At 43.3% G+C, this 23265-nt stretch overlaps 1 protein-coding gene across 7 annotated transcripts in view; it reads left to right on the top strand.

The window, feature by feature from the left end:
• Positions 1–20960, top strand: part of HIVEP1 (HIVEP zinc finger 1) — a 148034-nt gene extending 127074 nt beyond the window's left edge. For 6 of the 7 annotated variants that reach the window (XM_019420112.2, XM_053904906.1, XM_053904905.1 and 3 more), the window contains 2 exons: positions 17376–17887; positions 19107–20960. In XM_019420112.2, the coding sequence (XP_019275657.2) occupies positions 17376–17887; positions 19107–20345 (1751 nt within the window). In that variant the 3' untranslated portion in view covers positions 20346–20960. The remainder of the gene's footprint in view (positions 1–17375; positions 17888–19106) is intronic. The other variant, XM_019420109.2, reaches the window with a different exon arrangement.
• Positions 20961–23265: the final 2305 nt, after the last annotated feature.

Genomic DNA, 23265 nt, shown 5'->3' with positions numbered 1-23265 from the left:
TGTGTGTGTGTGTGCGCGCGCTCGTGCGTGTCATTATCTGTTCCTTTCAACTAGGAAGTAAATCATAAGGACACGGATTGTAATATGCCCACTGCCATATCTCCAGCTTCTTAGGATGGTGGCTGGCAAGTGACAGGTAGTAAATAGTTGCTGATTTAATGAAGGACTGGAGGGGAAAATGACCTATTAGCTCTCAGAAAATTGTTCCACATTATTATGTTTAGAATTTGACATGTTAGTTTCCATGAAATCCCTTCACTCAAATCCGGTGGTAGCCCTAATATAGTATTTAATGCCTTTACTATAAGCAGTGTTTACGTGACATGGCCTAGGCAGACACAGGTGACATTGAGGCGATGACGGCATGTGTTAATTTGTTATTTATTGGTCATTGGATCAGAAGACTAGAAGTTAGTTCAAGTTCTCCGATGATTCCACCATTCCAGATGGGTGAAGATCTGTTCTGTTCTTCAGTAGTTCCAGAGAAGAAAAGTTAATTCTCTCATTGACACATCCATTTATGTACTTAGCACTCGAGCAGCTGTTACATGCACAGTCACTGCCCTCAGGAGGCACAGACTCAGCAGGGCTCGCTCCCCAAGGCTGGGGTTGGGGAAGGAGCAGAGATGCCTCGTTGGTTGTAGACAGATGACCGAGGGTGTCCCGGAAGTAGGGGAAGGGGCTTATCTATCCATACGTTGCTTTATCGGCGACGTACCTGCAGCTGACGGGGGGCAGCATTCTGGACCGAGGGAGTTGTTTGGGCAAAAGCCCCGAGGTTAGGAGAGCGAAGTAGGGTGCTGATAAGCATGTAACTGGGACAAGATATGAGAGAGTTGGACAGGACACATAGCTGACCAGTGCTGAGGGACGGGTCCGACTACGCAAGGGCGCACTCGCTCCAGGTGCAAACTATGCTCACTTATCCTTAGATAGAATCAGAGTCTCTGCTGTGGCAGTTGATACAAATGTCTTGATGTTGTGACACTCGAAAACCATTATTTCTTTGCTATGATTTTTCTAGTACTTTCACTCTTCTGTTTTTTAATTTATTTTTGAGAGAGAGAGAGAGAGAGAGACAGACAGAGTGCAAATGGGTGGGGGGGGGGGGGGGACACAGAGGGAGACACAGAATCCGAAACAGGCTCCAGAATCCGAAACCGAGCTGTCAGCACAAAGCCCAACGCAAGGCTTGAACTCACAAACTGTGAGATCATGACCTGAGCCCAAGTCAGACACTTAACCAACTGTGACACCCAGGCACCCCCATATTTTTATTCTTTTAAACATTCCATAATATGTAAAGTGTTCCCAAGACTTAAAAAGTTTAATTTTTTTAATGTCACCTATAGTCATTTAAAGCCATTGCCTCCTTAGACCCACATACACCTGTCTTTCAATCTGGATTATTTTTTCAAATGTTTTTGAAACAAAAGAAAAGATAATGGGGCTTTTAATCCGTGACTCTGGAATTTTCATTGCTGAGCTCTTTTTTTGTTTTGCTTTGGTTTTATTTTTGTTCTCCCCCCCCCCCCCGCCCCCACCGATGATGTGATTTTATTTTGTAGTGAGAAATTAGACCATAGTGACTAAAAGAAGCATGATTTCATTAAGTGGATGGTCCCGTTCAGCAGCAACAATAAAACCATAACATAGAGCAAAAGCCTCTTTCTGGAAGGCTGTTTCTATAGAGAAAGTGCCTCAGTTCTTCAATGTCCCTTATTCCCCTGTAGATGGAGTTTACAAGTTTGGGTGGAAAGTCTGGCGTGGTTTCTCTCTCGTGACATCCAATTGCATGTATACATGTGTAACGACTAACTTAGAAATCTCGTTCTTCATTTATTAAATTAGGGAGCATTGTTTCCCCTGGAATTAATTTCTACTCTGACCTAGCATCACTCTGGTATAGAATTGTCCCCACAGAATAGACTGTCCTAAAAGGTAAGGGCCTGATTTGTTCCCGCTTTTAAGGTTTCTGTGTATATTTGGAAACCCTGCCCTTATCGACTGTATAAGGACGTGATAAGGCATAGCAGCTTGTTATGAAGTGTTTCACTTTTACCGTCAATTTCCCTTCCGGAGGAAACATACAAATTACCAGGCATACCTTTGTAGGAGATGAAGTGGCTGCCTTTTAAAAACTTAGGAAGAAGAGTCAATGCTTTCAGGTGTTGCAGTTTTAAATTTTGTTTTTTGTTTTTGTTTTTTTTTTTTTAATTTTTTTTTCAACGTTTTTTATTTATTTTTGGGACAGAGAGAGACAGAGCATGAATGGGGGAGGGGCAGAGAGAGAGGGAGACACAGAATCGGAAACAGGCTCCAGGCTCCGAGCCATCAGCCCAGAGCCTGACGCGGGGCTCGAACTCACAGACCGCGAGATCGTGACCTGGCTGAAGTCGGACGCTTAACCGACTGCGCCACCCAGGCGCCCCTGCAGTTTTAAATTTTGAAACGTACATCTGCTGGTAGACCGGAGCTTGGGGGTCTGAGGCTGGTCAGTGTCAAGTGATCTTCCATTCGAGGTTCGCTTCTCTGCACCCTCCTTACCCGCTGGGGTTGCCCATCACCCTGGCCACAAGGGCAGCCTCCCCCTCGTAGGGATCAGATGCATGGCAGTGGTTCCTTCTGCGACTTTAGATGCCACCTAGGATCCCCTGCCCATCTCGACATTCCTGCCTGAGAGCATATTCTCCGTCTTCATGGCCCCAGTGATGAAAACGAGCAAACCTGCTGTCTTTGTTCTTCAGTGGTGAACAGCTTTCTCAAATGCTTCTGTGGCACCCTGGGGTCTTGATATCGTTTCTCATATTTGTAATCTAACATAAATCCAGTATTAATCCTGTGCACGCACACTATCAGAAACCACACTGGGATTCCAGCTGCCGTGTGTCTACAGTAAACATTCAGGAAAGTGCGAAGGGCTTGGCTGGCAGCGAGGTGCACAGCTCTTAGCACAGTTAGCTTCCTTACCTGTACTTCAGAAAGGTAGTGGTTACGGTGGCTTCGCAGATGCCTTTCATGCCGACACAGCCTCAAGTTGTCGGGAGCCAGCTAGTCCAGCCAGGTGAAAAGTGGAAGTCAGAAATAACTAAGTAAACTCAACCAGTTGACTGTCCTTTAGCAGCACCTGGCTCTTCCTAAACGCAGTTGACATTGGTCACTAATTACGCTGACAGGTTGTAGATGCCTACTAAAGAGAATAGTGATTCAAGAAAACTAAGTGAGATTCAGGAGCCCCTTGTCTTTTGGGAACCGAACCCATTCCTCTAAAATGTCAAGGCTCGATCAGCATGAAAATTTGTGACGTTGTCTTCTCCGGGTACTGGTTTAAATTCCTACGGAGTTTTGATAGCCACGTGACAGATTTCCTGGTTTAACAGTGTAGGAGCGGCATGGGCAGTGGGGTCCTACGGTGCCATAGGAAGGGGGCTTACCTTCACGACCATCGCGGACAGACTGCCCATGCTAACAGGACATGTAATAACGTACAGCATATCTTTAAACCTTGATCACCTCAGACCTCTGAGAGATGGGAGTCAATCTTTTTAAAGGAAAAAGTAACCCACAATGATGTTATTAGGGAGACCGGATTCTAAATGCCAGACTTTGCCAGAATAGCACCCAAAACCCTATCCTGAGAACAGTGTATTTAGGTTTACAGGAAAAATTTAGGGGTTTGGCCATTTAAATAGATCTTTTCTGTAGCACACATGTGATTGCTACCAAGAACTATCCTCTCTGAGCTTCCATTTGTTCAACAAAATGTAGCAAAGGCTCAGAAAGGCAGGAATTACTAGAGTATGTCACCAGAATATTTCTTTCTTTTTGTTTGTTTTTTGTGGGTTTTTTTGGTTGTTGTTGTTGTTTTTTGTTTTTGTTTTTGTTTTTTTTTTTTTTTTAGAGAGAGAGAGAGAGAGCGTGAGAATAGGCAGGGGAGGGGGATAGGGACACAGGGACAAAGGATACAAAGCAGGCTGTGGGCTGACAGAAGTGAGCCCAATGTGGGGCTCGAACTCACGAACCGTGAGATCATGACCTGAGCTGAAGTCGGACACTCAACCGATTGAGCCACCCAGGCGACCCCGAGTATTTATTTCTTAACCATTATTACCATTTGGTAATGTCTTGGCTAGCTTAGGGCTTTCTGGGAAAAGTCCAAGGCTTCCTATGCTATATGTATAGTTATTTCTGGATGTCTGCCTCGTTTTGTCTAGTTTCACCAAAGGTTTCCTCTGGGTTTATTTCTCCTTAACCTCGGTGTTTCTTTTCCTGGTATTATCGTCAATCTTTTTTTTTTTTTTTTTTTTTTTTAATTATCCTAAACCTGTTCTCTTCTGTGCCCACCAACATGATACTGGGAATGTCCTTCATTGGGGTCACGTGCACGCTTGCTGGGTGATAAAGAGCACTTACTGAGGATCAATGTGAAAATGATGGTGGACGAAGGACTGAAGACCCTGGATATTTTAAATTCCTTACTACTCTTAGTAACAGCAGGCTGCATGGCTGCCCATTTTAGCCTGTAATTCTTGTGCTGATGTCCAAGTGGAGTAAATGGACAGATGCTTGGAAACATTTATTTTGAATGAAGCAGGAGGAATTACAAATTGTTCTAAGCGTACCATTAAAATAAGGACATTTGCCATGGGGTGCCTGGGTGGCTCAGGCAGTTAAGCCTCTGATTTCAGCTCAGGTCATGATCTCATGGTTCCTGAGTTCGAGCCCCTCATCCGGCTCTGTGCTGACAACTCAGAGCCTGGAGCCTGCTTCACGATTCTGCGTCTCCCTCCCTCCCTCCCTCTCTCTCTCTCTCTCTCTCTCTCTCTCTCTCTCTTTCAAAAATAAATATTTAAAAAAGTAGATTTTTTTAATTAAAAGGAAATAAAATACGGGCATTTGGCATTGTGAAGAAGTTTCTGTTTAGCTTAAAACCAGCAACTCGAGCTGTAATTATAGTATGTGCTCACGAAAAGTCTCATCCCTCCAGCCAGCTGCACGTGGCCCTCCTATTCGTCTTGTCGTGCAAAATTACACTGTCTCAGGAATTTGGTCCCTGTGTTCTTGGGCTATTAGCGAATACTTTTTCGTTTTCACCTTTTATGTCAAAAAACGCGCTGCTGGCTATTTGCTTTCATGCCTTGATCCAAAGAATGTTTTTGTCAACAGAATGCCGGACCTCAGTGCTAGGAATGTTAATATGTGCCCTCAGCTGCCAAACTGGGAGAGCCATTCAGCGTGGCAAAATGCAGCTGCAAAAGTGATTCTCGCTGGGGGTGAGGTAGAGGATAATGTGTGTAAGAAAACGATGTTAGCTCGCAGGATTTAAAACCTGTAGCACATTTACCCTTAAAATAAATTGAAGTGTGTGTCTCTAAATGAAATCCTGTCTACATGAAACCTGCACAGTATGTTTTTGTCACTGGGATTTTGTTGGAAAACATTAGTACTCCTAAGAAAAATTTCCGTGTACGATGTGAAACCATAAGAGCTCTTAAGATTTATATTTAAGATAAATAAGTCTTAATGTCATTAACAAACGACACAGATCAGAGTCTTTCGGTGTACTTCCTGAAGTAAAACGTTGAACTCTGGCCCATTACATGCTTAATGATGTTTTCATCTTTTTAAAAACATCCAAAAATAACACAAAAGTTTATTACTGTAGTAGTTGCGGGCTTTCAGGGAAATTTTCCCCAGTTTTTGCGGCTGTTTGTCTGGATCTCCAAGTAATATTTCTAAACATGTGAGAAGAACAAAAAACAGACAGATGACAGCAGGAGAGTGTGGATCCCGGACGGGGTGGTGCTGACCTCTCGTGAGTCTGAGCACCTTCCAGCAGGTGTCACTGTCTGGCAAGGATGGGAGGGCGGGGTCCCCTTCACCCAGCCCGCGCCGGGTTTTGAAATACATGTCTAGGGAAATTGTTCGAAACATTTACTCTTGAAGAGCAAGGGCGCTGCACCGAATACCTCTTCTTCCCCTCGTGAATTTAAATTCACAGAAAATAAAGTTAATTTTACACTTGCATAAAATTTTACTGAGTATTGGAAAAATAGGAAGTAATAGAAGTCTTAAGGGCCACGCATTTATGAGTTTGGGAACAAGTATGGTTTTTTTTTTTTGTATCTGTTCCGGGGTCCCCGGGTGATGCAGAGGGGTCAGACGCTCCAGCCTTGACGCTCCTGGAATATTACACTCTGTATTGTCCACACCACGAAGGGAACGGTTGCAAGAATAGTGCGAAGTCAGTACATCTTATTGGCGTAACGACAGGACTCCTAGATACATGGAAACCTGGTTCCAGATTTCCACTCTGATGCGCCCGAGCAGTATAGAAATCGCTGAACTAGGACGAATTTGATCATCGGTGCTGCTATGAGGTGGTTGTTAGATTTAAACATGACAGCAGAATATAGACGTGGGCAATTTTTTTTCTGGAAAGGGCCGGATAGTGAATATTTTTAGGTTCTGTGGGTCATACGGTCCCTGCCGTGACTACTAACGCTTGTGGTTGTGGCCAAAAGCTGCCTTAGGCGGTTTGTAAACCAGCAGGCCTGCTGTGCATCGGTGAAACTTGATTGACCCGAACAGGCAGCAAGCTGCACGCGGCCAGCCCGGCAGCCGTAGTTTACCGGCTTCTGATGTAACAGGTGCTCGGCGTGGTCTGGCGTAGTAGTTGCTACACTGTGTAACCTGCTACAGCAAAACGAGCAATACCTCAGAGTCCTAAATGGTTAAGTTTGGGGAGTGGTTATTAACAAGTCTGTGTTCTCGTCCCCGCTGGCTTGTGATCACAGACAAGTCACTTTTCCCTTCTTTGTCTTCTGTCAGCCTAATTTCTGAGGCAGTAGCAATCATCGTCTTTGGGGGTAGGAGCGGGGCTAAGGGGACCGCGGGGTTACATGAAAGGACTTTTATTAGCACAAATAAACAAATTCGTGTTCATGTGAGTGGGTGGGCTCTACGTCGGTGCTACGGATATTTAAAAGGATGCCATCGTCTTCCATTCATTTAAGCTCTCCGGTCTGTCTTTTCTCTGTCACCCTAGAGTATCAACCCTGTTTAACAAGTATGTAATGATCCAGAATTCATTTTCAGGTTTCCAAACAGGGACAGTGGTCTCCCCCTTCAGGAGTTTGAAGACACAGTGCATGCAGGGAGGTAAACATTACTCTCTCCTTGTCTTGGCGAAGGAAATCTGCAGAAAGGAATCCCAGCCCTTAAGTCCTCCCAAGCTGTAGGCCTGTGGCTCTGTCCAGGGAGAAAGGAAGGTCCCGAAAAACCACTCTGTGTGTCTTCCTACCAATCATACCTCCAACTTTGGTCTGAAACTTGGCGTGATCGAGGCGAAATCAAATTAAAATGGAGCCACATAGTTTTACCCCCTTCTCCTTAAACAGTGTATGGTTTTTGTTGTTTTTTTTTTTTTAAATCTCTCACATAAATTGCATACACTGAAAATCTGTACCTGTATATAAATTGCAGTGTATTTGTGGTGAAATATAAAAGGTTAAATTACTAGTTTACATTCTTCTCGGGGATTGCATTTTGTATGTTCTCCTATTCATAATCAAAGATTCTAATGTGTATACCTATAAACATTTCAACTCATGCATATTCATAAGCTAGCTGCATTTCTATAATTTATTGTTGACCTTTCGTATCACTCTGTAGTTAGATTTTTAAAATATGACATTGGAATGGGGGATGTTTAGCACAGACTCAGGAGCCAAACATAACCTGGGTTTGAATCTCGGCCCTGACGCTTGTGAGCTGTGGGCTTGACACTTGAAAATAATTAACTGCATTTCACAGTTTTTAAAATTATTATCTGAGGAAATGTCACGTCCTTAACTAGTCCTTGTTTTAGTTATGATCAAATAGGATTGAGCTATGTGACGTGCTAAGCTAGATTCTGCTAGAGTCTCGGTGGCCAGACCCAGAGTAGAGCCATTCAGTCCCCTTATGCACAACGAACCAAGAGATGTAAAAATAGGTGCAAGATACAAGGTAGGAACAGGTTCAGGTGCTAAAAATTTAACATGTGTATGTAGATCCTGGTATATTTTGGAGAAATCTCCTGTGCTTTTAAATTGACCAAGAGAAGTGTTGGCTTTGGTCTCAAGAATTCATAGTTTCTTATTAAACAATAGGAAAGAAAAAAATTGCTTCGCAGAAAGAGAAGTCTTTATGACTGTAAGAACAGCAGGGAGGTGGATTTCATGCAAGCCTATCTGAATGAGATGGAATATTCGTGTCGATAGAGTAAGGACAAGACCCTGGAGTACTGACAAATTGTTTGTTTCACGCAGTTTTCCAAAAGATTATTTTAGTCTCACAGAAAAGCTGCTGCAAACGAGTGTAGAGAGTTCCCGTGAGCTCCTCACCCAGCCTCTCCTTGTGTCGGTGTCTACATAATGCAGGACATTTGCCAACCCTAAGAGACTAACTCCAGCTCCGCGTTACTGACTAAAGGACGGAACTGACTTGAATTTCACCGGTTTTGCCACCGTTGTCCTTTTCCTGCCCCGGGGTCTCCTTCAGAATCCCACACTGCACTTCGTGGCCCATGCCTCTTTAGACTCTGCCAATGTGTTCCCCTGTCGCTGTTGTCTTCTGTGACCTAGATGTTTATAGGGAATACCGATCGGTTATTTTGTAGAACGTCCTCAATTCAGGGTTTTCTGATGTACGCTCTTGATGGGATTGGGGTTGGCAGTATTAGGAAGGTGCCGTAGGGTGACTGTACTTTTGTTAGTGTTCGATATCGGGAGGTACATTACATCAGTACGTATTGTTGGTCATGTTAACCAGGACTCTCCACTGTTAACTTACTGCCTGTTGTCACTGTTAAACGCTTATGGGAGATGCTTTGAGAATATGTAGATGTCCTGTTTCTACATTAGTGGATCTTGCCGAGGGGATTACTAGGGCGTTCTAATTTATTAATTAGAATTTTTCTGCAGGGAGAAGTTACCATGTCTCCATTTGTCCCCTCAGCCTTTTATTCAGTTATATCACTATGGACTCAAAGATATGTATTGTATTCTTTGGGTTATAATCTTTTACGGTGTTTTCTTGTGTATAGCTCAATAAAACGGGCCATTGAGAGCTCTTTGAGGGCTCTTCCTGTGCCCTTTCAACCTGCCCCATGTTTTGTTTTTTTTTTCTTTAAGAAGTTCCTGATTTTCTAGCACCCCAAGATGTTTCAACCCCAAAATCAACCATTTCTTCAAGGCCTCTGGTTCTCTTTACCGGAGAATGGTATTTAGAAACCAAGATCTCGCTGGATGGTGTGTTCATTGCTACTGACCTGTCACTGCTTCTGAGCCCTCTCAGTGGATAGCGCTAGGAAGTATATGTACATGTGCTAACTCCTACTTAGGCACTATTTCTGTATCTGTGTGTGTGAATACACACACACACGCGCGTGCACATACATGTTATGCCATATACATGAATGAAGCACAAGTCCATACACGTTTCCGATTCCAGGCCAGCACCACAAAGTTGACTCTAGCATTTTCTATTTCCTTCTTTTTCTTTCACCCACAATGAGGAACCCGGTCCTCATCTACAATGCGTTTACGTATTTGTTCAACTCTAGTGTTAATCGGTGAGCCAGTTCCCGAAATCCTAACCCACCCAAGAAAGACAGATTTAAGTTACAGTGCAGTGTTTGTGTGCAGTTCTTTTTGTCTTTAGCCTTTACCTCACCTGGTCAGAGCCCTCTTTGCGAAGGTCACCTAGGGTGGGACCTTTCTTCCCATCCCTACTGAGTGGCTGTGTGGTTCACTTGTACTTCAGTTAGGTCATCTATCTCAGCTTGCATTTATCTTGGATTCTTCTCACATCCTGGCTGATTATGCTTCTGTTTACATCCCATAAAGTTCACTTCACGGTTGACAGCTCACTCTATGGCAGTCTTTGACAAATGCAGAGAATGGTGTGTCCACCCCCACAGTTCCGTCACCCCAAAAACTCCCCTAGTGCCATTCCTTCATAGATAACTGCTTCTCTTACCCAGCAACCCCTAGCACCACTGATCTCTTTTCCAGAGTGCATATAAAAGGGAACATAGAGTAAGTAGCTTTTCAGGTCTGGCTTCTTTCACTTAGCATAAGGCAAGTAAGAGTTATCCATAGTTCGTTTCTTTTTATTGTTAAGTAGTATTCCATTGTATTGATGTGCCATGATTTGTTATCCACAGACCAGCCAAAAGATCTGGAGTGCCGCTAGTATTTGGCAAATATGAATAAACTTGCTATGAGACATTCATGGGGCTCCCGGGTAGCTCAGTCCGTTAAGCATCCGACTTCGTCTCCGGTCATGATCTCGCAGTTCACGAGTTCGAACCCACATCGAGCTCTGTGCTGACAGCCCAGAGCCTGGAGCCTGCATCAGATTCTGTGTCTCCCTCTCTCCCTCTCCCTGCTTGCACTCTCTCTCTGTCTGTCCAAAATGAATAAATGCTAAAAAAAATTTTTTTGAAAGACATTCACGTATAGGTTTTTATATGAATTTAAATTTCCATTTCTGCATGGTTTCATACTAGGGGTAGGAATCTCTGGGTCATGTGGCTGGTATAGGTTTAGCATTAAAACAGACTGTCCAGACTGCTTTTCAAAGTGCCTGCACCATTTTACAGTCTCACCAGCAATGCATGGGAGTTGAGTTATTTTGTGACCTTCCCAGCACAGTTTAAAAAAACTATTCTAACAGGTTTACAGTGGTATTTTGTTGCAGTTTTAATTTGCATTTCTTCAGTTGATGATACTGAGCATATTTCCATATGCTACTTGTTTTCCAGATGTCTGGAAAAGTATTGGTGAAGTATTTATTCAGAAATTTTGCCCATTTTTCAAGTGGGACATGTATTTATTTATTGTTGAATCTTAATATTTTTAAAAAATATATCCTGGAAATATTTTCTTGGTCAAAAATGTAATTTGCAGAAGTGGTCTCGCCATCTATGTCTGTCTTTTTGTTCATTTTTGCAATGTCTTTCTCAGAGGAAAAAAAAAATGAATGTTCAGGTTGCCTAGTTTATCAATTTTTTTTTTAATTGTGCTTTTGGTGTCCTACGTAAGAAACCTTTGTCTACCCTAAAGTTACAGATTTTCTACAGTTTTCCTTGAGAAGTTTTACAGTTGTGTATTTTACATTTAGATATATGATCGGTTTTGAGTGATTGTGGAAGATATAAAGTATGTGTCATGTTTTTCCTATGTGGATGTCCATTCGTTTCAGTGATATTTATTGAGAAGACTGTCCTTTCCCCATGGAGCTACCTTGTTTTGTTTTGTTTTGTTTTGTTTAATTTATTCACTTTTGAGACAGAGAGTGTGAGCTGGGGAGGGGCAGAAAGAGAGGGAGGGAGAGAGAATCCCAAGCAGGCTCCGTACTGTGAGCACAGAGCCCGAAGCGAGGCTTCAGCTCACAAACTGTGAAATCATGACCTGTGCCAAAATCAAGAGTCAGATGCTTAACTGAGCTTTTTTGTGAGATTTTGTGAGATTTTTATTGCAATTGTATTGCATCTATAGATTGAATTTGGGAGAAAGGCTACCTTAACAATATTGAAACTTCCAGTCTGTCTATGAATATACTAGATGTCTTCGTTTACTTCTGTCTTTGGTTTCTTTAACTAGTATTTTGTAGTATTTGCAACCTACAAATCCTGCACATTTTTAAATTTTATTCTTTTGGTGCTATTTTAAATAGCATTGTGGGGTTTTTTTTTATGTTTATTTATTTTTGAGAGCGGGAGAGTGCACGTGCACATACACCTGTGTGCCCGTGCACACATGGGGGAGGGGCAGACAGAGAGGGAGACACAGAATCTGAAGCAGGCTCCAGGCCCTGAGCTGTCAGCACAGAGCCCGACGCGGGGCTCGAACTCACAAACCACAAGATCATGACCTGAGCTGAAGTCAGACGCTTAACCGATTGAGCCACCCAGGAGCCCCAAATAGTACTGTATCTTTAATTTTGAATTCTAGTTGTTCATTGGTGGGCAATAGAGTTTTTAATAGATTTATTATCCTTTTAGTATCTATGGGTTTGTAGTAATATCCCCTTTTTCTTTCCTGTTGCTGGTGATTTGTATCTTTTTTTTTTCCCCTTGGCCAGTATTACTAGATGTTTGTCAATTTTTTTTTTTCATTTCTTTCCCCAAAGACCCAGCTTCTGTTTTATTGGATTCCTGTTTTTCTTTTTTCAATTTCTTTATTTCTGTTCTCATATCTGTTATTTCCTTTCTGCTCCCTGCTTTGGGTTTAGTTTTGGTTTCTCTTTTTCATTTCTAAAGGGGAGAACTTAGATTATTTATTTGAGATCTCTCTCCTAACAGAAGTGTTTGATACAGTAAGTTTCTCAATAACCACTTCTTTAGCTGCATGCCACAATTTGAGTGTTATATTTTAATATTCATCTAGCTCAGGAGGGCCTGGATGGTTCCGTCAGTTAAGCGTCCAACTTCAGCTGAGGTCATGATCTCATAGTTCATGAGTTCAAGCCCCACATCCATCTCTCTGCTGTCAGCACAGAGCCCGCTTCAGATCCTCTGTCTCCCTCGCTCTCTACCCTTCCCCCATGCTCTTTCTCTCTCTCTCTCTCAAAAATAAATAAACATTTTAAAAATATGGGGCGCCTGGGTGGCTCGGTTGGTTAAGCGTCCGACTTTGGCTCAGGTCATGATCTCACGGTCCGTGGGTTTGAGCCCCGCGTCGGGCTCTGTGCTGACAGCTCAGAGCCTGGAGCCTGTTTCGGATTCTGTGTCTCCCTCTCTCTGTGACCCTCCCCCGTTCATGCTCTGTCTCTCTCTGTCTCAAAAATAAATAAACGTTAAAAAAAAATTTTTTTTTTTTAAACATAAATTCATCTACCTCAAAGGATTTCTAATCTTTCTTTGAGACTTACTCTTTGACCCACAGATTATTTAGGAATATGTTTCGTAAGTCTGGAATATTGGAAGATTTTCAGGTATCTTCCAATTATTGATTTCTAGTTTGATTCTGTTTTCATCTGAATACTTACTCTGTGACTTTTATTAACTTAAATGTGTTGAGGTTTGCTTTGTAGCTCTGAATATGGCAGGGATTGGTGAACATTCCATGTATACTTATAAGGAAAGCATAGTGTGTTATTGCTTGGAATGTTCTATAACTGTCAGCTGGGACTAGTTAATTGATAGTGTTTTTCAGGTCTTCCTTCTGTGTTGTCACTCATTTTCTGTACGCTTGTTCCATCACTTACTAAGAGTGGGATGTTAAAATCTTCAACTCTAATTGTGGATTGGTTTATTGCTTTTTTCAGTTTTAGCCCCATTTATTTTGAGGCTCTGGTTTATTAGTTGATATACATTTAGGATTATATGTCTTTTATCATGATGTAATGTTCCTGTTCATTCTTGATAGTATTCTTTGTTCTGAAATCTACTTTGCCTGATACTGATACAGTTTTTCCAGCTGTGATTTCGTTAATGTTGTAAGGTATACTTTTCTCCAAACTTTATTTTCAATCTGTTTATGTCTTTGTTTAAAATGGGTTTTTTTGTATATAGTATATACACTTGGCACTTGCTTGCTTAATCCAGTCTAGCAATTTCTGTCTTTTAATTAAGGTATTAGACTTGAATTCCTTTTAATGTTATTTTTCATGTAGTAGAATAAAACCTACCACCTTGCCACCTGGGTGTGGTTTTATTTATTTATTTATTTTTCTTTTTATGACTTAATTGCGCATTTTTTTATGACTGTTTTATCTCCTCCTTGACTTTGTTATTTACCCCTTTTTAGAAAATTTAGTCGTCTTCCTTCACATAATGCTGCATTACTTCACATGCAGCTTAGAGACTTTGTAACTGTCTTCACAGTACCTCCTTTCCGTTATTTGTGCTGTTGTTTTCATACTGTCTATGTTTCCCGGTGCCGTAAACACCCGGTCCATTATGTCTGCCGCAGATGTTCAGTTGTCTTTTAGAGCAAGCAATTAAAACTTTACAGAAAGAATCCTTATTCTGCTTCTGATACTCTTCAGCTTTTTGTGTCGATCCACATTCCCTTCTGAGCCCGTATCCTCTCTGCCCAAAGAGTTTCCTTGAACATTTACTGTCAAGTAAGTCTACTGGCAGTGAATCCCCTCCGTTTGTATTTTTCTAAGAAAGTCTGCATTTCTCCTTTGTCTTTGAACACTGTTTCCGTTGAGCATAGAACTCTGGGTTTGGCCATTTTCTTGTTGTCATTGTTACTTTGTTTTTCATTTGTAGCATCTCACTGCCTTCTCCGTCACCTGTGTCCAGCTCTCAGCTGAAATTCCCACTGGACACTGCGGGTGGTCCACAAGCCTTTAACCCATCAATTAGTTTGAATTCTCTGATGCTTCTGACATCTGTGTCCTATCCGACTGGTTCTGATTGCTTTTTCTCTTCTGCATACGTTTTTTTTTTTCCCTGCCTTTTTGTATGTCTCGTAATTTTTGTTACGAGAGCTAGACATCTTGTGTAAGACAGTGGAGACTACGTAAATAGGCTTCCTGCCTCTTGACAGGTGTGCCTCTCCTGCCGGGCCTTTAGTGTGGGCATCAAGAGTTTTCGTAGTTAGAAGTGGGGCTGCAGGTGTGTGATACGTTATAGATACGGCAGGCTTCCAGCACCAGAGGCTTCAGATTCCTCTAGACTTAACTTGTCTTTGGGGGAGGAGGGGTTGATTAGGAGGGCAATGCCCATTTCAGTCCCACTTTTAGGTGTCTCAGTGAGTGTCAGTCTACACATTCCCGTTCATCTCCTGTCCCTCTCCCAACAGTTTTCGGCTGTTACCCGTTACGTAAAGGTCTTAGCTTAGCATTTAGGGGTGAGGAGGAGGACAGGATGCCCTCGGGTTCCGATTCAGCCTCAGACTCCCACATGCGCCATGCTTTTAGGTTTCTGGGCCGTGGCGCTTGTGTTCTCCCACCACTCCCTCAGCTGTTGTGGGGGACTCAGCTGTAATCTTGTCCTTCCTCAAGGAGTAGAGCTGTGTTTTTTCTCCTGTTCATCCCCTCTCCCCACTGCAGTAAGTTTTCACTAGGCTCCTAAGGGCAGCAGTGCTTGTGCCCTTCCCTCCGCAGTGTTTTTCCCTAAAGGAGCGAGAGGAAGTGGATCCAGGTGGAATGTCTTGTTCCTTCTCTCTGGCTACGGCGCCTGTCCCCCAGATCTGGACAACAGGGGATACTTCACACTCTTTCCTGTGAGGACTTGAATGGGGTTCATGGCACAGAGCCTGCAGGAAAGAGTAGCTTCAGAGGATTCACACAATGCGGGCAGTCCATACTTGGCTCTGAGCAGCCTGTCATCTGTTGAGCTGAACCCTCCTGGCCAGTGTCCCATCGCACACACCCCAGATGATGCTGGCTTATGTCTACTCTCTTCCCACAGACACCGTCTCTGCTTACGGTTTGGAGTGTTTGATTGACGGGGACCTCAGCTTTATAGGGAATATTGAAAAAGTCATCAATATGAAGATAGCCTTTGTTTGTTTGTTTGTTTGTTTGTTTGTTTAAGATAGAGTAATAATTTTTAAGTGAAAGCACATCTCACCCTAGTTAGACTTTGGAGCTGGGCTCGCCTCTGGTGAAGTCAGCCTGTCTGGTAACCTGTTCCCTGGTCATCTCATGTCTTTAGATTTTCTTTCCCACTTTCCCCTCAGTCTCTTAAAATATGTCTGACTCGGCACTGTTGGAGCAAATTCAAAACAAATTGGGAGTGACTCCAATTTTAGAATTTCAACCATCTGATAGGGGTCAGGAGAGCTATCTGTGAGGCAGGGGGCAGGCCATTTACCCAGAAATCACCCATTCCATCTCTAGCACGGGCGCCTGGTGGGATTCAGGATATTAGCATTATTTCATAGCAAAACCAGCGGAACCCTCAAAGCAAAAAGCATATGAAATTATGTGTTAAAGTAACCTAAATGAATGTGTTTTGTCCTTGAATGTTTTAATTGTAAAAGTAACGTGCTTGAGATCAACAGCAGAAAAGTTCTAGTCCATTCCATCCTCTTGAAATAATCAGCCTCCAACGGTTTGGTGTTGATCCTTTGAGACTTTTCTCTAAGAACTTGGTAGTATAGAAGGAAGAGTAAAATCAATTAATACGCAGACCATTTGGGATATGCAGGAAGCAAATGTGTTGCTTATTTCCCTATTATTTTTCCTGCTCAGAAAGTATACATAAATGCAGAATGTTAAAAGTATGCATAAATGCCAGAATGGTTCACAACTAAGCTGAATACATTCTGATACCTTCTTTATTATAGCTCAGCGCCAGAGATTTGGGGTAGAGGTGTTGCATTCATCCGCCATTTAACTTTTTAAAAGTTTATTAGCTTTCTAAGGGAAACAACCTCTAATTTTGTGAGATTCTGAACAGATAAAAATTTAAATCCAGTTTCCACATGATCTTACGAGAATTAAGAAACTATTCCCTGGACCTTCCTGAATCTTCTTTGTTAAACACGGTCCCGTGTGACGTTATGAGGCTGATACTAATGACTCTTATTAGTTATGGTTCCTCTTCCTGTGAGGAGCGAGTTGGATTACCATAGGGAAAAAATGACAGGAAAATTTAGCACCTCTCTTAGCGAAAAGAAAAGAAAAAGGTAGAAGTCTTAAGTCCTAGAGAGTATTACTACCCAGAGCACAATGGAAACCTCTCTAAAATACTATCCAAATATCAGTTCACATATTTCATAGAATTATCAAATAAAGTTATTGGGCTCACAAATCCAAATGCCATCAGTTTGTTTTGCTTTTTGTTTCAGTTTGTTCAAAAGAGAGGCAGAGAAGTAGCTAGAGCTCAGGAAGAGTTGTATTGAACTCTGTCAAATTTTTTATATCTTCCCGTCTTCTTTAATGGTTGAGTCCTTCACGGGCTCTGTGCTGACAGCTCAGAGCCTGGAGCCTGCTTCCGATTGTGTGTGTGTCTCTCTCTCTGCACCTTCCCTGCTCGTGCTCTGTCTCTCTCTGTCACTCAAAAAATAAATAAACGTTGAAAAATTAAAAAAAAATAGTTGAGGCCTTTATTTCTGATTTTCTTGGTATATTATCCTCACCTGCCTAACCTCCCGAGGCCCATTTCACATTCTGCGTCCCTGACAAGTGTACTGGCCATGCTACTCTCTGTCAGCGCCCCGCTTGTCTGATTCCTGGCCCGACTGACTTATTCTCCCCCCTGCCACCCCTCCTCGACTAAACTGGAGACTTTCTGTGAGTAGGGCCCTTCTCTGTTACGGTCCTCACAGCATTGCCAAGCTTATAAAAACTAAAAGAAAATAAAAGGCTGCACCTGTCCACATGCGAAACATGCTATAACATCGCCCCTCGGTTGTTTTTATTAGATGAGAAGCAAAGATTCGGTTTCGAGCGGTCTGGGTATGACCTTGAAGAGTCGGATGGCCCGGATGAGGACGATAACGAAAATGAAGATGACGATGAAGACAGTCAGGCTGAATCTGTCTTGTCAGCGGCTCCCTCCGTTACGGCCAGCCCACAGCATCTTCCATCTAGAGGTGGCCTCCAGGATCCTGGGAGCACAGAGGAGGACGTCAGGATCGCCGACTGCTTTTCTGGGGCGCACACGGACCCGATGGACGTTCTACCCAGAGCCTTGCCCACCAAGATGACCGTACTTAGCACGGTGCAGTCAGACCACAGCCGGAAGACGGAGTCTCCGGTGAAGACCAGGCCGCTCGCCGCAAAAGACGGAGAAGAAACGGCTGCTCCCGTCGACTCTTCCAGGTCACCTGAGGCCGCGCCCAGGTCCCCGTGTCACCAGATGTCTGTAGACTACCCTGAATCAGAAGAAATTCTGGGAAGTTCTGTGGCCGGAAAGAACACTACTTTAACCCAGGTAAATGTCTTGTTGTAGGGTTTCCCCACAGGGGGATCCTCATGGCTCAAGAAAATAATGTACTTAAGTTTTTGTTGTTTTTTTTTTTTTTTAATTTATGGCTAAGCCTGGGTTCAAGCACAAGTTTTGGTTGTATTTAAAGGCAAAGGACTTTATTTATGCCCCCTGGATTCTTGCTAGGTATTTTAATCAGAGGTCACATGTTACTTCACATAAATCTGTGAAAGAACCAAATGGTTCTCTAAAACTACACTCCTTTTTAAAAATATATATGTTCCAATTGGGAACCTGACTCTTGGGACCTATTTATCCCCCTCGCTTGCCCTGAATTGTTTTTCCAGTGGCATCGATTGATGTGACGGATCTGTGCTAAATTATCCAAACGTTTTGCACTTTGCCCCTGTCGACACGACAGCGACCAGTGTCTGTGGCAAAGTTAATGTGGCCCCCAAAAATGTATCAAGAAGTTCACTTTGCTTGAATGATGAAATTGCTGTGACAGCTTGGGAAAGCTTCCTGCCAGAGAACCAGCTCGGGGCCAGACACGGGCCTGCAGAAAGCCACCCTCCGGGTGCTTTTTACCCCTGGTGGCTCATGAGGAGTGTTTAATTCTATGCCGAATGTATTCATCCCACTGACCTCTTAACGTCTCTTACCTTCTCTTATGTCTTGTATGTATTGACGATGGCCATAGGGTTTATTTCTGAATGTGGCAGATCTTGGTTTGCTAGGTAACACTGGAGAAAACGAAAAAGTCTGTGAAAGCTCAGATTTCTATAGGCTATTCTAAATGAATATAATTTAACATAATTGCATTAATATTTAAACTATACTTGATATTTAAATTAAATTACTTCCAGACTGGTCACCTGTGTTCTCAGCTTCTCTATCCCAGATCACTTACATACCTGCCAGTGCCTGGAAATCTGATTTTCAGTAGACCTTTCACAAACATAGGAAGCAAGGGAGGGAGGGAGGGAGGGAAGAGGTGAAGGTAGGAAAAGAGGGGAGGGGAGGGGAGGAAGGGAAGGGAAAGGGAAAGGGAAGGAGGAAATTTGTAAAACTGCAAAGTATTCCATGAAATGCGTTGCTGTTCCTTGCCCTAGAGATTAAAGACATAATAGATTTTTTAGTTGGGAATTTCTTTTTTATAACGAAGACATCATTTTTTAGCAGGCCTGTCATTTTTATGTGAATATACATGCTTTCTCCTCGTTAGGAAGAGGAGATTTTACGCTGGCAGTTTCGCTGGAAAGGGGTTTTGTCTGTTGTCTTCCAGGGCACCGCTTGCGTGCGACGACCCCCTCCCGCCGCCGAGCGCGGCCCGCACACAGCAGTGGGGGCTCCCTCAGGGGCCTCGCCTCAGCCTGACGCCCAAGAGCAGAAGCAGCAAGTGACCCTCCAGACCCCTCCGGGCCTGCCCTCTCCCCAGACTCATCTGTTCAGCCACCTCCCTCTGCATTCTCAACAGCAGTCCAGGACACCTTACAACATGGTTCCAGTCGGGGGAATCCACGTGGTCCCCGCCGGCCTCACGTACTCCACGTTCGTGCCCATCCAGGCGGGGCCGATGCAGCTCACGATCCCCGCCGTCAATGTGATTCACAGAACTGTGGGCCCGCCCGGGGATTCGGTCGCAGAAGTTTCCGGCGCTCCCAGCCCCGCCGGAGTGGCCGAATTGAGCGGCGTGGTGCCGTGTATTCCCATTGGCCAAATCCGCGTGCCGGGCCTTCAGAACCTCAGCACGCAGGCCTTGCAGCCGCTGCCGTCGCTGGGCGTGGAGACCGTCAACATCCTGGGCCTGGCCAACACCAACGTGGCCTCGCAGGTGCACCCGCCGGGGCTGGCGCTCAGTGCCGTGGGCCTGCAGGTTCTCACCGCAAACCCCTCCCCGCAGAGCAGCCCCACCCCTCAGGCGCACATTCCAGGCCTCCAGATCCTGAACATTGCCTTGCCCACTTTAATCCCCTCTGTCGGTCAAGTGCCCGCCGACCCGCCAGGGGTTCCCGAGATGCCCCCTTCCCAACCCAGGGCGCGGGAGGCGCCCCCCAGGCCGACCTCGGGAGCCGGCGCAGATCAGGGCGGCGGGGCCACGTCTCCTCAGGGGTCCCCCCAAGTCCAGCGGGAAAATGCAACACACGTTCTAGATGCGTCTGCCCCCGCGAGAGACCCCGGCCGGCCCGACGGCTCAAGGAAAGCGGACTCCGGCAAGGCCGCCGCCGTGAATCACGTGAAGCCCAGGCACGAGCTCGCCCCCCTTCAGGGCAAACCAGCCGCCTCGGCCGAGCCTCTGCTGCAGGTGCGTCCCGAAGCTTCCCTGGAGCCTTGCGGCCTACGGACTCGCTCCCCAGAGGGGCAGGTGCCCGGGCCCGCAGCGCCGCCCCGAAGGCAGGCCACCGCGCAGTTCAGCGACGTGAGTAGTGACGACGATGAGGACAGGCTCGTGATCGCCACCTAGTGGGCCTCGACTTGGTGGGGAGTTTGGTTTGGTCTGGGCTTTTGGTGGGGTTGGTTTTGGGTTTTTTTGTGTTTTTTTGTTTTTTTTTGGTTTTTTTTTATATAACACTTAAAGGTTTCTTTGAAAACCCTCCTTTCCTTAAAGCACATTTTTCTGACATAAACTCATGACTAATCTTTGTGCAATCATGAACTTTTGACCAATAATTGTTGTTTTGTGTCCGCTCCAGCCATTTTTGTACATGTTGTATAGACACTTGTGCCTTTTAGGAGTTTATGTTTAGAAGCTGTACAGATTGTTGAATATCTATATACATAAAATATATATTATATATGTATATGAAAACCAGGTAGTTATTTGTGTTTAGAAAGAAAAAAAAAACCCCTGTCAAATAAATCAAATGATTAAATTATATGTTGCACTGTTAAATATAAATTTTTATGGCTGTGGGGCAGAGTTTCTGTGTATAAATTAGTATGTAAACTCCATATTTATTGTATTCATATTAGTCTTTGAAAATGGGTCTGTCCTTCCTGTGTAAGACAGTAACTTTACACTTCAGACAGATTTTCTGTGTCATGAAATGTTTCAGTAAAATATTGTTTACTGACTTTACCTTTGCTTCACTTGTGCCTTCTTTATATATTTGGCGATCAGTAATCTGTGTTCCGAATATAGCCATAGGTCACATTCTGTCTACGCTCAGCCTCGCCCTTAGTTTTGAGAAACGGGGGCTTTACTGGTGTTACTGCCGTGCGAAACTCCGTGAAACCCACCCAACTGTGAGGAGTAACTTCATAGCCATGAACTTCTAGAAGGTTCGCTACTTAGAACTCTTTTTGTAAATGCATATGGCACAGAGCCTGGAATGGACAAACTTCCTCAGTGCAGGTGGGACCATTTCTGGTAAGCAGAAAATAAGTTACCAAAACAGTTGTCCTGAGAACTTGGCTGAGGCCCGTGCTCCACTCCCAGGTCTGTCCAGTAGCCACGGACTCTTTCTTTCCCTCCTAATAAGTCCTGCTTATTTACGCTCCGAGAGTTCTCTGACCAGTACCGAACCACGGAGGGCCCAAGATTTACAGAAGAACCAAATTCAGACTTTGAATTATTTACGTGATTCTCTTTAGAAATGATGCTTTCCTGTCCTGGGAGGCTTAACTGCCCTTATTCAGAAAAAAATTCAGTTACCTTGGCAGCGATTGGCATTATGACCTAAGCGTCACAGATGCTGGATCTGTGAGAACGTGTTTTAACATTGGAATTGAGTATGTCGCACATCGTGAAGGCAATGCATTCACATTTTTTAAAGGCGGCCTCCTTTGTGGGGATACCAGGGCTCTGAAGCCATTGAGACCACAGACTGTTTGGGGGAAGTATTCTAAGGAGTTTGGAGACCTGCTATTGGTGAGCCCCCGCTTCCTGTGACTTTGGGAAAGGCACCTGCCATCTCGGTCGGCATGCCCTAAACCTAAATTATCTCTAGAAGGCACTCTGGCCACAGCAGGCTCTGATGGGTCTGTGATGCTTTTGACGCATGCTTAAATTTTTATTTACACTTACCGACAGATTAAGTACCAAAATTCTCTCAAAAATATAAAAAAACAAACTTTATATTTCAAGATAGATTTGAAAAGAATCCTAGAAACTTCTGTTATATCCATCTATCAATATGGTTGTTGAAAATGAAGTCCATTAGCCATCAAATACCTCAAAATTACTGTTTTCACTTCATGTCATGCTTTCTATTACACTTTTTGTTGTACTTGGCCAAAAATTTTAAAGCAGTGTAACATTTTTATTGTGTAATCACATTTTAGGTATGTATAACTTCTCTAAATTCAAAAGTAATGCTCAGAATTTCAGGATTGGGTTTTTCTTTTTAGTTTGTAGAGGGAGAATTTTCTTAATTTTCCTACATTTAACCAAATACCAAATGTTGTGATATAATTGGATGCCCCCTTGAGAATTTTACCTAATGCTGCCATGTATCTTAAGCTTCTTTTGCAGTCTTGACTTTTTAAGATTCATTACATTATACACATACCTTTAATATTAGTGACTTTAGTACTCTAATGTGGCTTGCAAATATTTTGCTGGCATTTGAAATATACAGCTAAGTAAGAAACATTACCTAAGTCTGAGCCATTATAACCTAAGTGTGAGCCATTATATTTTGAAATAGTTATGTAAACAAAATACAAGGAAATAATGTTGAACACTTTCTGCAAAGTCATCTTTTCCTAAGGAGCATTGTTATTCTTAAATATGCGTGACTTTCAAATGATGCAATCCAGACAGCTAGTGAGACTACATGTGACTTACTCTCTTGTACTGTCATGAAAGAGACAGGTCACTAGAGACCGAGAGCACAATGACCATAGCAAATCCCGATGATGTTATTAGCAAAACAGTTATGCGTTTATGAAAAGCATAATGTGAGTCAATTCAGTATCTTCTTTTATGAACCCACAGCAATGTCACTCTCAGAAGTGTTGTAGCTAAAGAGCCAAAGGTCTGGGGTGCCTGGCTGGCTCAGTTGGTAGGGCACGTGACTCCTGATCTCAGGGTCGTGAGTTCGAGCCCCATGGTGGGGGTAGAGATTAAAGAAAATAAATAAATCTCACCTAATAAAACTTCTAAAAAAAAAAAAAGTTCATCTTTCTAGTTTTCAAAAGTTGCTAGATCCATTTTATGAAAATGTTGAGTTAATGGACATCAGTGACATTCAAGTAACTTGTTTTCATTCTTTCAACTTTAGGCTATAATGATACTTAATGTTTTCAGAATGATAATTAACTGATAATATTTCATGTAGAGGTTTTGTTTCTCATTTTTTTTAATAATACAGCTGTGACTTTCATTTCACTTCACAGAAACAGTATAAATAATACTCTTAATCTCTAATCTGAATTTTAAA

This window comes from Panthera pardus, unplaced genomic scaffold (assembly GCF_024362965.1).
Source record: "Panthera pardus isolate Hobbes unplaced genomic scaffold, ASM2436296v1 HiC_scaffold_17, whole genome shotgun sequence".
NCBI lineage: Eukaryota > Metazoa > Chordata > Mammalia > Carnivora > Felidae > Panthera > Panthera pardus.
Note: the sequence above shows the minus strand (reverse complement) of the source record. Positions and strands in the feature narration are given on the sequence as shown.